General features: G+C 33.8%; 1 protein-coding gene across 1 annotated transcript in view; it reads left to right on the forward strand.

Moving 5' to 3' along the window:
- The window catches only part of HELRODRAFT_89291 (hypothetical protein), a gene marked incomplete at both ends in the record, with an annotated part of 92,635 nt that overhangs the window by 15,192 nt on the left and 60,474 nt on the right, over positions 1–16,969 (forward strand). Inside the window, 7 exons of the mRNA XM_009030474.1 lie at positions 3,391–3,555; positions 4,526–4,707; positions 6,367–6,486; positions 7,679–7,742; positions 10,471–10,588; positions 11,467–11,611; positions 12,338–12,624. Coding sequence (XP_009028722.1) covers positions 3,391–3,555; positions 4,526–4,707; positions 6,367–6,486; positions 7,679–7,742; positions 10,471–10,588; positions 11,467–11,611; positions 12,338–12,624 — 1,081 coding nt within the window. The remainder of the gene's footprint in view (positions 1–3,390; positions 3,556–4,525; positions 4,708–6,366; positions 6,487–7,678; positions 7,743–10,470; positions 10,589–11,466; positions 11,612–12,337; positions 12,625–16,969) is intronic.

Consider the following 16,969-nt stretch of genomic DNA (forward strand, 5'->3'; position numbering starts at 1 on the left):
TGAACTTCACTTTGTGTATGTGCAACCAAAGCGCAGTCATCCGCAAAGAGTAGGTCGCGGACTATTGTGGTTTGTGTTTTTGACTTCGCTTGTAGGCGTCTGATGTTGAAAACGTCTCCATCCATGCGATAGCAGATTGGAATGTCCTTTACACAATGTTGAAAGGCGACTCGAAGCATTAGGGAGAAGTAAATGTTGAACAGCAAGGGAGTCATGACACACCCCTGCTTGGTACCATTTGTCACCTCAAAGTCCGGGGATCGATCACCATTTTCAACTACGGTTGCCCTCATGCCTTCATGGAAGGAGCGAATAATCGACACTAAAATCGGAGGACAACCGATCTTTTTCAGACATTTCCATAACGCTGAACGGTTGACGGAATCGAACGCCTTTGTTAAATCTATGAAGACGAAGAAAAGTTCGCGTTGTTGCTCACGACATTTTTCTTAAAGTTGTCTGGCAGTAAAAATCATATCAATAGTACCACGACCAGCCCGAAAGCCACACTGACCCTCTGGAAGGATACCAACATCATTGACGTACTTGGTTAGGCGGTTGACGATCACGCGGGCCAATATTTTTCCAGGAATCGATAGCAGAGAAATACCTCTGTGATCATCACAGCATGAACGATTCCCTTTCCGTTTGAATATGTGAATGATAAGGGCATTCTTAAAATCTTGAGGAACCGATTTCCTATCCTACATGTCTTGGAACATTGTCACCATCCTGGTTTTAAGTTCGATGACACAACATTTGAAGAGTTCTGCCGGCAGCCCGTCCAAACCCGGAGCTTTTTCATTCGACATTTGGGTGATTGCTTTTTCCACTTCAGACAGGCTAGGGGGATCATCGAGATCACCTGCAATGCTCCAGTCAGGCAACTCAGCAAGGACTGAGTCATCAAACCGGGATTCTTGATTTAGCACACTGTTGAATTGTTCAGCCCAACGAGCCAGGATTCCATGGCCATCATTGATCATGATGAGTGTTTGACCATCTTTAGACAGTACCGGGACACTACCGGAGCTGCGGGGACCAAACACAGTTTTCAGATTTCTGTAAAATGATTTCATGTCCCCGCGGCCGGCCGCTATTTGCAATTCATCAGCTCTGGCAGACCACCAAGATTCCTTCATCTGACGAAGCCTCCTCTGTGCAAAACTGCGTGCTTGCGTGTAGCATGCTTTCTTGACGCAGTTGTCCCTGTCATCTATCCAAGAAAGATGGGTGTTTTGCATGTTGTGCATGTTGTCCAGCAGCCCACGTGCCTCCGTATCCTGATCGTCAAACCAGTCCCTATGCTTAATACGCTGATATCCAAGCACATTAACCGCAGCTTTCTCCACAATCTGCTTGAAATTTGACCATTCTGTGCTCTCATTTGTTGAAAACTCACCACACAGTGCTTCGCGGAACAAATTTCTAGCTGACGGTTCTGTTAGCCGAGTCACATCCAGTTTGGCTTTCCTTACAGTTTTGTGATGCCTTCTGACTGGTTTAACAGTAAGAAACACCGACATCTTGATGAGGTGATGATCTGACCACATTGTTGATGCTCGCACCGTTTTAGTTATACGAGCGAGACGAAGATCGCGTTGTCTGATAAATATGTAGTCGATGAGATGCTAGTGTCCTGAACGTGGATGTTTCCAGCTAGTCTTCTTCCTGTCAGCCTGTTGGAAGAATTTGTCACCACAAGATTGTGCTCTGTACAAAATTCGAGGAGCATGGTTCCATTTGAATTTTCCCTACCAACTCCATTTTGTACAAGCACTTTTGGCCACAAGATGTGGTCTTTACCCACACGGAAGTTAAAATCACCCAAGACAAACAACTGATGGTTGTGTGGTGTTGAACGAACAGCGTCACTGAGCTGCTCATAAAACAAGCTCTTCTCCTCAAAAGTTGCTCCAAGCGTTGGCGCATAGCAGCCGACAAAGGTAGCAGTGTGACCACCCTCCAGGTTGAGCTGCATCCTCATTAGGCGTGGTGAAATACCATAAGGTACCTCATGTACAGATTTCAGGAGTGTGCTACGACTGGCAAAGCTCACTCCACCAGTACGCACCTCACCTGCAGGATGACCTTGGCAATAGGAGGTGTAACCAGCACCTCTCTCCTCAAACTGTGTTGCTGCAGAGATTCTTGTCTCGCTGAGCGCAGCAAAATCGATGTCATAACGCGCAAGTTCACGCGCAACAATGGCAGATCGACGTTCATGACACTTCCCAAAATCCAACATTGTCCGGACGTTCCATGAAGCCAAATTAAAAATTTTTCTTTTCTTTTGACCGCATAGTAGGATACCCAGTCAGCCACGGTAGGCTGACAAGGTCGGCAACATATTGCCTAGCTTTTTTAGGACAGATTTTTTAGTCCCCTCTCCGGTTGGAGAAAGCAGTGCATCCCTGAATAGGGCTGCTTTGTCACCCTGGCAGGATACGAAAATTGCTATAGCCATCAGCAACAAACGACCATCACACCAAGGCCGCCTGTGTGTTGTGTTGTGACTAGACACTGCCAGTAGTACCCTCTACCTGTGCCCGTCACCACTCGCCAATCGCAGCAGGACTTTGTTTGCACATCCATTCAAGCATCAGACCACCAAGACCACCTTCACACTGGTTGATTTAAGTGGAGCATGTTTGTGCGGCATGTTACACTCTCTCCTCCACAGGGGTTGGTATCAGCAGGCACAACAAGTTGAGACACGCCGAGCGACCAGGGTGGACGCAGAAGTTTGGATAAAACTGCGGTGCAGTTTTATCCTCGTAGCCAACTATCCTGGCTAGATTTTTAATTGGGTTTACTCCCAGGCCTTTCCCAAGCGTGGGTATAGCCGCAAGGCTGCGGAGGTATGAAATCAGAGTTTTCCTTCTCCTAGATGGTATTTCCTTACGAGCGCCAACCACCCGGAATCTGGTTTAGGCGCCAGTAACTCGCCTTCGCCCTCTCCTGTTAGTTAGTAGCAGCCCCCGCCACGTGCAGGAAGAAGTAGGACTTCGATGGTCGTAGCGCGCACGCTACAAGCCTTTGGTGGCATTTTGTAGAACTGGGGAGTTCAGCCCCCAGATCACCACCGGCAAACCATCGCGTTTGGGGGCCATCCATACCTACATACATACTAACACTTTAAAAACAGATGGAATTTAAGTCGGATGCATATTGGTTGAAAGATTTTAGTCATTGAGAGTAGTAAGAGTAATATGTGTGTATGTGTGGTGTGTGTGTGTATTAAGTATGATTTCAAGACAAATAGAGTTTCAGACAAAGTGACTTGAACGAAATGATAATATGATGAAAAGAATGAAAAATGATGTTGACGCTGTTTCGATAAAAATTGCACATTATGAAAAATAACGTTATTTGTTGAAAATCTTTTAGGTCTTGAAATCTATGGGGGAGTATCACATGATATTCTTTATTTTTGTCGTTTTTCTCGGATCTTTTTATTTAATCAACTTGATCCTCGCCATCGTGGCAACTTCCTACGATGATTGCAGGAAGAGAGAAGAAAAAGAATCTGAAGAGTTGTTGGCAGCTGCATTGGTTGGTATCCATGAATTGTTGAGCGAATAAAATTACAATTATTAAATGAGTGTTGATTAAAAATTATTTCTACGAATGGCTATTAAGGTATTCGGAATTTTTCGGTCCGGAGTTTTCGGTCTCAGATTTCATTAAATAGGAATTTTCGATTCTGGAATTTTCGTTTGGGGTTTTTCATTCCCGGAATTTTCGGTCCCAGATTTCACTATATAGGAATTTTCGGTTCCGGAGTTTACGGTCAATTTAAAATTTATACGTAAACGTCAGTTTATTTATACTGCGCTATTTCCCTGACGTTCAACAGCGCTCAAACGTCGTGCCGAGGCATGCACTATTCACCGCATCACATACTCAAACTACATAACAAGCTTTGGAAAGTGGCATAGCGTGCATTCGAACCCGGATTCCACGCTCGTAACCACCACACCCGCAGCTCAAATCAAATTGATTCTGCCTGCACTCACTTAAGTGAAATAGTGATTGTTTTGCTTTGAACAATGAATTATTTGAGTAATGTTTGCATTGTATTCAAAAATTTTCAGGTGGTAATAGTAGTTCAAGATATCCTTGCATTTAGTTAGGGTTAGGGTTAGAGATATGTTACTGAAGGTTAGGTAAATATCTCTACGCCACGCATTTTATTAACCAAGTCCACTATTTTTTTATGCCAATAGATTTTTAAATTGCATTGTTGGCATGGATCTCCCCTTTGCTCTATTTTTTGTGTACTAAAAACATTAAGGACCGAAAATTTTGGAACCAAACTTTCAGGGACCGAAAATTTCTGTGTAGTGGAATCTGGGACCAAAAATTTCGAAACCGAAAACTCCCGGACCGAAAATTCCTAGATTCGGCTATTATACTTTTCACAACGACAAATATTTCTCAAAGATTGAACGGCAAGCTGAACAGTGTAAAAAAAATTTACTAACCAACACTAAGAACATTCAATATTTTCAGTTATTAGAAGTATTTTATTATTATTGAGCAGGCAGAAGAAGAAAGGCAGATAGCTCTTATCGAAGAAGCTATGCAAACAAGTCCGGCTCTTTCAAATGTCGACATCATATCACAAGTTGCAAATATTGAAAACAACAGAAGTAACAGTGGAAACAACGTAATTGAATCTGTAGGTGTCACATTTAAAGATATGTATTAAACCACATCATTATCACCATCATCTCTATTGTTTAAATTCGCTTTGTGATCGCAAGCAATATCATTTCATGTAATTTTCCACGCTTCATTTTCTGTCCAAAAAGGCCATCGAGGGATCCAAGTTAATTTCTTTCAGATGATTTTCATCGGGTTTCTTCATCTCAACTTCAGTCCTTACTTTTTTTTAGTTTCACGTTTATACACCACGCTTAATTCATACTATTTTCTTTCTAAAAATGTCAAAACTTTTTCAGTTCCATTCCGGAACACTCTTGAAAAGCACCCTATTCTTTTATTTTATTGCTTATTTTCTCTACTTATATCGTGCCATAAACATTTTCCAAAATTGGTCTCCCGACCCAAAGCAGTTTATCAAATATTTTGACAGGTAACTCACACATTTGTTTTTGTGTAAACTTTTATAACCTATTCAGGTGTGTTTTTAAGGCTTGCTGTTGTTTTTTTACTACTTTTTTTTCTACATGATGTTATTAGTCAAAATGTACTGTGCATTGAGTTTCGAAAAGTTATATTGCCCTTTCATGCATCTGGTACGATCAATGTGTTATTTATTCTCGAGTCAATAAATGATCTGCCCATAATTTTTTAAAGATTGCTGATACAATCAATTGAATTTAAAATTATTGCATGCAAACTAAACAAAAAACTACCCGTTTGTAAAGGTTTTTATCCAAAAAAATATTTGCCATCGTCTCTTCATAATAATTCATCCATATTTATTTATTTCTTGTTCTTTCAGTTGAAAATTTTGACAGCATTATAAAATGAAGTACACACAGAGTATAATTCTCTTTTGTATATAATTTTTCTTTAAATGATATTTTACTTCCATTTAGACGTAGTTTATATAAAAACATAGAAAAATTTCAAACTCTTTGTGCATAATGAAGTGCTTGCTCACCAAAAAAAGATATTATGCCAAAAAGTACCAAATAAAAAATTAAAGGTTCATTAAACTCTTCTAAAATTCACCAACACTTAACAGCGTATATAGATACGGCTAAACTCGCATCACCATAAAACATGTGATAGGTGGAGATCAATTTTGTATTCCTAGTCCTAACCCTTATACTGCAAGCATTGCGAAACAGGACGAGGTACCTTTAACCATTAGGCCATCATGCCGCCCAAACTTAAAAATGATATGTAGACGGCTTAAAAAAACTGTATGTTGAAGAACAAACATTATTTCAAAAAATTTTTTATGACATTTAAACCTTTTCTCAAGGCTAATCTATGTTTCCGACGTTCAGGGGTTTAACCATTATTTAGCTTTTGAAATCGTCCTTATTTCTTTAGTCAGATATGTAAATATGTTTTATATTATGAACTATTTTGCTCCCGCCATTTCGTGAATGTTTAAAACAAATTAATTTCAGGATGCGATTTCAAACTTTTCTGCTTCTCCGACGCTTTCACCTGTTTTCTCGAAGCACGATACTGCACAACAACTCTACCACATGATAAGCACAAAAGACAGGTTACAATAATTTTTATTTGAAATTTAATGGTTGTATCAATAAAGTTATTGATTTAGTTGTTTTATAAAATGTTCATGAATTTGTTAAATTAATTTTGACTTATTCATACAAAACTCTAAACGCAAATATCGCTCGTTACGATAAGAGTAAGAAGTGCACCGTGTTTACTTCCTATGAAACATAGTGGTATCACAACAAAATCAATATCCTGTCAAGCCGCTCAAAAAATTCCGACTCCGGGTAAAAATTTCCGACTCCGCCTCCGATTCAAGTTCAAGAAACAATTTTCAACTTTTGCATCATGATTTTACTTAAATATCACCTATAAATGAAAAACACTTAAAATAAATCAATGTGATTGCTTTTTTTTAATTATACTGAATGAAAATTTTCAAACATTATTACCATTTATTTACAGTATTAAAGATGATTTCATATTGATACAAATAAAAAAGTTTTTAGAATAACAATATAAAAAAGAGTTCAAATGTTAACACTTTCCGGAGTTGTATAAAAAAATTCTGACTCCTACAAAAATCTCCGACTCCGACCGACACTGCGATTCCGACACCCTGGCTACCACAAACTATCACGTCCACATTGGTACCTCACCACATAAGGTCTTTATCATTAGTGCCTTATCATTTCCAATTATTTATAAGATTTTTGTCATCGTTGTTCGTTTCATGAAGCTTCATTGAATTCAAAATACACATCGTAAATCTCATCGATGGCAATTTCAAATCCACATCAACAATGGTAGATTTCAATATAATTTTGAATGATTTTTCATGCAAACATTTTAATTTTCAGACATTTCGATCGAAACATGTTTAAAGGCATTGTTTAAAAATTTATGATAAACAAGAGGCAATAATAATAATTTTAAAATCGAAAAAGAGTGAAAAGTTATGAAAAAAAGTTTTCCATAGTAAAAAAAACAATTTTGTTGTTAATTTTACGTCTAAAGCAGAATGCAGAATTTGGAATTATCAAATTAAATGAAATTTTTTTATATTTGTTTTTCGTTTTTATATTTAACACAATTTTTATAAAGTTTGACAAAATTTATAAAAAAGAGCAAAATTTATTTTGTAAAATATAATGTAATTAAATTGTTTGAAAAATGTTTGAAAAAATTAAAATATTTTATTTGAGCTTTAGAACATTTGTTACAAAATTATTTTTTATGTTTCCAAATGGTTGGAATTATTACTTACAAATGTAAAAAATTTTGTTTCAAATTAAGTTAAGCACTAGACTTAATAAGTTGATATTAAAAGTTTGCTTGTTTGTTCTATGTAAAGAGATTTTAGTTTATTTTTTATAAATACTACAAATTTACTTTTCATATAGCGTATTTTAGTACTCTATAGCTGATGTTCTTTAATGAGATTTTGCACAATATTTTGCAAATATGGCTCTTATGACGTTAAGTAAATTTGTTTTATTTCAGACAAAAGAGACCATTCAGTAGTAGTTTTAAATTTCGAAAACAATTGGATAAACCAAAAACTTCAACGAACGGTAAAAAGCCAATTAATTAGAAACTTTTGAACTGATTAATTTTTTTCTATCAGAATCTACAAGAATCAGTGAAATCCCAGAAGTACAAATATCTAAAATAGATCAAAGTGAAGAAGATTTGTCGATCAAGGTTGCATTTAAAACTTGTGAATACCGTTCACTCATTTATATGATAATGCTCAATCAATCATTCATTTATTAATAATTGATTTAATTGATCGATGCTTTGTTATCGTTCAAGCGTTGAAGAGTCGAATGACTTGCACGATTAAAACTAATGTTGTCCATTGCTCCAAAATTACGCTAAAAATTTTCAAAACATAAATTTCACATACTCGAGTTTTTAGCAAATATTTAGAATATAAAATACAAATACATAAATGTTATCTGCCATGTTGCGACAAAAATGAAAATGTTAGTCTGTCCTGTTGTTTAAAAATAAAAAATTTGAAAAATTATCAATCGCGCTGTGATATAATTAAAAACATTTTATCAAAATATTAACCTTCTAGCTGACTTACTTGAAATGTAAAAATTAAATGATATTTTATTTACAAAAGGCTGTTTGATTTCAAATCGCCATTTTAAATTTAATCGAAAAAATTTACTTTATCCAAAATGATTCTAATAACATTTTACCAAAAAAGTTTCTTCAATTGCTTATATGATAGTGATATGAAAGAGAGAAAGAATACAAAAACATCAAAATTATAGTAATCAAATTTAATTTTCAAGAAAGAAACTGAACATAAAGAAGATATAATACCAAATTTATTAACAACAACTTCTTTCATGAGAAGACTGTCACGAGTTTCAAGTGTTGCAGATATTGAAAAAGAAGGTTTGTGTAATATAAAATGTGATATTTTATATATTGCAACGTAATACAACGGTTCTATATGCTGGTAGTCGTAAAAAGTTGTTTTATTCTTAGATTTTGAATTTTTTTTCACACATACACACGCACACACAAATTCAAAAAATCTTTTATTCTGCAAAATACATTACAGACCAGAATAACACCAAGAAATTTAATTGAGTGAACCCCATCAATGCTATTGTCATTTAATAAAATCTTAATATCCAAGAATCCAGCACGGATCTTGGGTCCAAATAAAATGAAATAAGTTTTACTAAAGTTAATTCTCAAACTATTTGATTGCACCCAATTGTAAACGTTAGTCAGTTTATCATTAAAAATAGAAACCAATTGTTTAATATTTGAGTGAGATAATAATAGAGCCGTCAGCGAAACGAATGAATTTTAAGAATGATTTTTCCTGTTTCTAAATTTATTGGTGGGAAGAATTCCAATTGCCTGTTGTTTAATATTTATTATCGGATGTTTTTTTATGAGTATTGATTCGGCTAGTCGTAAATTATAGTGGTTGTTATTGTAATATAAGATTTCACCATTGTAGTCCAGGATTTGTCTAGTAATTTTAGTTTTGTGTTTCTCTTTTATGTGATTCTTTATAGCGCCAGTTTGTACGTGCATCGTGAGTCTTCTCGATAACTTGGTCGTCGTCATACCAATATATTCGGAATTTTGGTGGCAAACTCATTATTGTTATACTTGAACAAATATATTAGGTGGCTATGATCAATTATCGATTCTGGTTTACTAGTGCAGTTGTTTTTCATCACAAGGAATGACGTTCTTTGGTTGGAGTATTATATTCGTAGTTTAATGCTAACGTTTTCGTTGTTTGCATAGACGTTATTTTTTATGATTCTTTTCATTGTTTTTTCATTCTGTTCAAAAGCGGTTGACATGTGATTGTTATAATATGCTACTATGTTATTTTTGTTACTATTTTTGGTTGCATTGTTGTTGTCACTATCTAACAGTTTGTGCCATGTTGCTGCACATTGACGAATGTAATTGTTTCTAGGGTTTTGTTTACAATCTCGTCGTAGATGTCCTTTTTCTTCGCAATACCAGCATTTTGGCGCACCATAATTTTGACACTTCTGTTATAGAGCCATCCTTTGACACAAACATTTTTCAAAAATTTGGCAGAGTTTTACGTCAGTCTTTGATGCTTGCTTCGCTAACTCGAATGTAAGGCTGTAGGCAACGGCGTCTTTGAGGTTGTAGTTGTCCGCTAGTATGAAGGTTTGTCTGAAATCTGAATTGCTAACAGTGTTTACAAGCGTTTCCAATGTAGTTTTTTTCTGTGTTGTGGGTCGTACGTAGGGTATGACAGCAAAGTTAACAGTTGTTGTATTAACTCTCCATGTCGCTGCATCCGGTTTTGTAACCAGGACTGATACATTTGTTTCATGTGCTCTTTACCGTAACGTAAATTCAACGCAATAACCAGGATTTTATAGTTGAAATGGTTCTCGACTGGAATCGTTTGGAGAACTTCTGCCGCTGACCCTCGTAACGTTACCTCAAGAACTGTTGCCCGCTCTCTTTTTCATTCCAGCCATAACTCATTGCTGCTGCTTCAAAATGTTCCAAGAAGTTTCTCTGTCGAATGCTGGCGCTTTTAATGTCTTTGCAGTCACGTGGCTTACAAATGTAAAGTTTATTTTCTTAGTTTCTTCCAGTTCTTGTTTGGTTTATCCACTTCGCAAGATAACTTCTGTCCGAGCCCGACAATCTTTTGATCAAATTTTGAAGTGACGTCTTCTATTTTTGCATTGATAACTGAAGATTGCTGTTCAGCCTTGACATCAAATTGTTCTCTGAGTTCTCTCAACTGTTGTATTATTTTAGCATCAATCGCGGCTGACTGTATATATCAATTTATTATCTCATTACTTAGACCGTTCCTTAAGGATACTTCCAATATTTTTCTCAGCATCTGCATTTCTGTTCTCTCCAGCTTTCTTAAGTTTTCAGATTAAAGACCATGCCATTTAATAACGTATGAATCAGAGAAGGTAGATTTTAGCACAGTAGATTTTATTTTGGCCAAAAGAAAATAACCATAGGTGTTTTTGAAATGTCAGAACGTTTCGTAATGAAGAATGTGTTCAAACGATCAAAAAAAATTTGTGTGGTACTGTATGTGTTTTGTGTATGTGCGTGCGTGTGTGTGGGTAAACTTGATTCTTCATTTTTAAAAATTGATTACATCACTTATTATTAGATGATGAAACATTTTACAATATTATGCCACACACTATCCTTAGTTCTATATTTTTAATAGTCAAAAAGTTCAATTTACAAAATTAATTTAACTACAGATCTTAATGCTTTAAAGAATTTTCTTGTACAGTCATCTAAAGGCCGATGTAAGTGTTGTATTATGTTTATTTGTATTAAGTTAAAATTATTTTTCTGCTTGTGATAGACCCTTGAAATTGTTGCAATTAGTATATTGTTATAACTGTCCCGATCCGGTCGACGACGAGTTCGTTTTATTCCCAATGGAAAATAGCGACACGAAATAGCTTTCAAACTATTGTTTTATTTAAAAATCAATAATCATTTTAATCAAATAATCAAAGTTAGTTAATTTTGGAGAATGGAATAAGATTTTTTGAATCAAAGTCTAGAGCTATGCTTTTTCCAACAAAAAAAGTTTTTTCCGAAATTAAATTTTCATGGAAATAATCTTGAGTTCTCACAAGAATACAAATATTTAGAAATAATATTTGACTCAAAATTAAATTTCATTCCTTATATTTTGGAAAAAAAAGAAAATGCCTAAAAGCACTCAATTTTATCAAAATGTTATCCCAACATAAATGGGGAGCGGACAAAAAGCATCTGATAACAATTTTCTAAGCAACTATACAAGCAATTTCAGTCTATGGCTCTTCACGAAAATCCTACATAAAGATTTTACACCCAATAGTCAACGAATCGTTAAGAAGCTGTCTAGAAGCATACAGAACATCACTATCCATAAGTCTCCATTCTCCAATTTATTCAAATATATACAGATGGATCAAAAAAGCCATTAAATTTAAGACACCAAAAATTAGCCATAAGTTGTTATCAAATCTCAAATGAAAAATCCCGCATTCAAATACATAACCGCAAAGGCCAAGGCACCAAAGTCAAAATTAATTCCAACATTTTCAATAAGACTAAATGAATATATCAAAGACATTAGAAATACAAAGACCGTGAAGGAATTAAAGTTTAAATTTTCTTCCTGGTTTCTAAAGCACCCATAAATAAATACGTCAATAACAGGAACGGACCAAGATGTAAATTTAGCAAAAATCTTAATTTAAGAAAAAATTAATAACAATTTAAACTTTATTCAAATATATGCAGATGGATCAAAAAGGGAAAATTCAACGTCTATAGCAGTGGTGGCCAACTGACAAAGGAAACGTATTCATGGATTAATGATGCACCTACCAAGATCTGCTTTAATATACACCGCAGGGATCTTTGCTATAGACTTGGCTTTAAACTTTATTATTAATTCAGAAAAAAATAAATTCATAATATTTTCGGGTTCCTTGTCTACCGTATCAACCTTGAAACAATACAAACCTCTAAATCCATTAATAATTCAAATGCAAAATAAGATTCATAATATTCCCATCCAGCCACATTGGAATTGAAGGAAAATAAAAGGTAGATCAGATGGATTCTCAACTCATTTGATGCCAATATCTAGAGTTCCATTTCCGTCCAGTGATTTAAAAAATTTAACAAACAATCTTAGTGTTGAAAAATGGCAGCTTAAGTGGATTAAAACATTAGATTTCTTAAAATTAAGTATGCCATCAGTAAATAACAAAAAGTTCAATAATGGTTATTTAAATCGTCATCTTCAGTCTTTTATCAATAGATTAAATATAGGACACTCAGCAATTACACATTTCTGGATCCTCAACAAAACAAAGACACCTAATTGTGAAGCTTGTAACAAAAAACTATCTATTCAGCATATATTAACTGAATGTGAAAAATACGATCAGATCAGAAAGAATGTTGATCATCTGAACGTATTTGAAGACATGCAACTAATTTCATCTTGCATTTTTTGTACATTTGAAAACCAAAGTGGCAATATTGGATACAATTCTTTTTTTACTGGTAGGCAATGGAGATGAAGTAATGTCGGGCTAACATGATTGAATTTCAACCAACCAGAGACGAGTTTTGCTGCATGAATTTGCAATGACTGCTAACGACCTTATTATCGGAGATTTTGTAAAAAATACTGTAGCAATAATCTGATTTTAAATGGACGATAGCATGAATTAAACATTTTAATTTGTTTTCATCGAGTGAGTGTGTCTGAGCCTGTAAAGTGGAAAGCAACATTGTTTGTTCAGCATCTTAATACGCTGATCTATAGGCATTTTACTGATGAAGATGACACCCAAATTGTTGACAGCATCACAAAAGTTAACAGTGAATTCAAATATATCAACGGAGTTGACACGTTTTATTTGTGACTGTAACAACTGTGTTTAATTTTTATTCCATTTTAATTTGTTGTTTATAATCTAACAAACAAAAATATTTTATCAAGGATTAACTGAAAGATAACACTACAAAACGGCTGATTTCCGGGTACCAAATAAAACCAAAAATAGTAATCACTGTGTAAATCAATGTCAAAACTAATTATTTCACATTGGCTAAATTGAATCAGTTGTAAACAAAAATAAGCAAACTCAAAAACAATAACGAAAAAAACACAAAACATTAAATTAAATACAAGTTAGATCGTTGGTCAATATATATATCTACTTGTTTAATTTGTTTTCAAGGCAGCAGACAAACTTGTCAACCGAATATTTAAACGACAAAACTAAATTATTACAACAATTATCTGAACATCATCAGCGACCTTATGATATTTAAAGTTAAATTTGTTATTTAACGAAAATGCATCAGCTGTAAACAACACAAATTACAGAGATTTCAAACTGAACCCTAAAAAACTCCAGGTACAAAGACTTCAACAACAGATAACATATTGTCCAAAAAAGATCTGTAGCGTCCTACTCAATACAAATGATTTGAAAGACAAGGCGACAACACCAAAACGACATTTATGTTTCTGAAAGAGCAGACTAATCGGCGCTGTTAAAGGCTGCATTCTTATTTAATTGTGCCAACAATGAGACACTTCGAGGATCAATTAATGCAAATAAATCTGATGAAACTTTGATTAATGCAAACTCGGTAGAATAATGAATGGTCATTAAATCAAATGTGTTTAAATGTTCCAAAAACTGTTTGGAAACAACATGTTTGACCTTTGAAAATGTAACCCTCAATTAACCTAAAACTAGAAACCGCTAGTTTCTAGTTACTCCTATCCTCTCTCCTATTAACAAGCTAAAACAAATAACACTATGACCGTTTTTTTTTTATTAATATATGAAATTATATTGATATATTTTTGTAAAAACAACGACAAATAAGTCACAAAATAACGTTAAATTTATTAGCAAAAAACACGCGCGTGGTGTGACGAATTCAATAACGTATTTCACTTTATAATTTTAATTGTATTTAACTGATAGGCCGAGGAAACAAACCGTCTATAAAGCCAAACAACAATTTAAAAAAATAAGACGAACGTGTAGTTAAAACCACAATAAAAAATTTAAACATAAACTAAATTCAAATCAAATATCAGAATATATAGATAGAACCAAACAACAAATTAAAAAAAATAACAGACTTGAAGTTTAAACTACAAAAATGTAAAACAATTTAAGTCAAAATATTAAATTACAATAAAATTAGTTTGATTAGAAATTAGAGATTAAACAAACAAAAAAAAACTAAAAATTTTAAATATAATTTATAACTTTTTTCTAAAATATTGAAAATTGATACTAAATTTCTTTTAATCCCGTAAATTATTAGAATTTTTAAAAATACTAATAAATGGGCTTTTAAAATGCAATGTAGTTCGAGGAATAAAGTGTAAAATTATTGAAACCTTCTTAAAAGTCTTGTTGAATGATGCAATGATGAATGTTGAATGATGATGTCGTTGAAACATGGAGAATATTTTTTAATTAAAGCAGTTGTTTGTTGACGAGGCAGATGAATTTGATTTAGTGATTTGGTATTAGTCGACTTGATGTGGTGACTGGTAGGGCTAACATCAATTTTTTTCCTCCTAATAAAATTGTTTCTGTGATTTTTTGATGATTTGTAAACGAGAATCTGGGCTTTTTCCAAATTATTATGCAATACGAATAATATGAGAGTATTATAGTATTATGAGACTGTTATGTTACGAGAGAATTTATATTTGAACTCCTAAATCTTTTGAAACTTTACTGGCTACGTAAACGTTATACTCCATCTATGACAAGTTGCTGGTAATGATGACCCCGAGAAACTTAATCAAGGCCCATCGTTTGATCATTTTCATTCTCGTGCTTAAATCAAACTTTATTAAATAAGTAAAAATTTTTGATATGAACAACATACAAATCTTTTCCCGGTATCAACGTATCAACTATCAACATATTCGCTTTAAACAGATTTGCAACATTTAACTATTCTGTTCTTAATTCCATCATCAATGTATCAATATCGCGGTCATTCATCACTACCATCAGCAAACTTTATTAATTGGAAATTTCTAAATAAATGTCTCATGTCGTTAACATAAAAATTGAACAAAAGTGGTCCTATTACCGAACCCTGTGGCAGATCTTATTGTAATGAGCAGCTGGACCCAAAATGTGTAGTTGGAAAAATTTTTTGGCAGTTGGAAAAGGCACCCTGGGCAGTCAAAATGTAAACTTATGGGCAGTAATAAAACAAAAAAAGGTAGCTAATATTTTGTACTTACAATTACTTACACTCAAGCACTCACTAGACAGACACAAACGAGTTTTTTTTACTTTGAATCAACATAAAATATTGTATGCACATATATATGAATAACAAACCACTTATCACTGTACTGAACAACTTGAAATAAAGGTAACGACCAATATCAATGAACAAATGCCAGTTAAGTACTAAAACTAATGTACGAAGAAAGGGACATTCGAATTTAGATACGAACTGTGTTAAGAACTTACGAAGTAAAAACGTACGACTGAAGGTTAATAATAGTTAATACAATGACTGATTGGTTGATTTGATACAGTATACGTCAAACGTTTGATTTACGTTATAGAAAAATAATTAAAAAATAAGTAAATGAATTGAAGATTTGGGCAGAGGTCGCCATAGCCATAGCGCACCGAAGTAACATCTGTTTACCAGCCTAAAAGTATGCGTGGTCTATTTCGGATCGCAAAAATTCGCAATTGCATGTTATAAAACATAATCGATTAAGACAATGACGTCCTAATTTAGCTAAGAAATATTTTAATATTTTTAATTGGCGATTAAAAAAATTAAAGTAGTTTGTGGGACGCGAAAATCATGGGCAGTGGGAAAAAAATATTAGAATATTTATTAACTGGCTTGATCCTTGACCAAACACCCTTTAAATCAACATATGCCTTCTTTTTGATGAAAAGCTTTTCAACCATTTCAATACTAGACAACATGCAACAAACCATCATGGTCGATTGTATCTAACGCCAAATCGATTGTATCTAACGTCAATTCTCTATTTTCAATGTTACCAGCAACAAAACTAACTAAATTCAAAGCGGCAAACTCTGTAAAATAATTTTCTTTAAAACCATATTTATTTGGTGAAAAAACATTATGCTTGTTTAGAAAATTTAGCAATCTTTCCATAACTTTTGAAAAACTAATATGAGAGAAAGTGGTCTATAGTTATTGATAACCTTTGAAAAAACTGATATGAGAGAAAGAGGTCTATGATTATTGATTTCTGTGATTATTGATTATTGTTTCCTGCTTTTTTAAAACAGAAATTATTTTTGTTATTTTTAGAATTGAAGGAAATCTACCGGGGCTCAAAGATAAGTCAACTAAAAAGGTTGAAACGGAAACAATACATGAAATACATTTTTTAAAAACTGCCTTAGAAATATTATGACCACTGCTGTTTAGTTTTATCCCGTACTATTTTGATGATCTCATTTTCATTCGCTTCCTGAAGAAAAACTGAATGATATCGTTGAAAGTAAAAATTGATGAAGTCTTTATCGGACACTCCAATATGTTTTCAGAAAGGTTAATAATTGGTTTACATCAAAAAAGGTGCAGATTGGATAGGGATCTGATAGACCAGCCTCAACCACTAATATGTTATAAATTAACAAGTTGTTGGTGAAAATATTATCTCTTAATAAACTAGAGTGCTTGATAATTCTAGTATGAGATGTTATGAGAAGAT

This window comes from Helobdella robusta (assembly GCF_000326865.2).
Source record: "Helobdella robusta unplaced genomic scaffold HELROscaffold_69, whole genome shotgun sequence".
NCBI lineage: Eukaryota > Metazoa > Annelida > Clitellata > Rhynchobdellida > Glossiphoniidae > Helobdella > Helobdella robusta.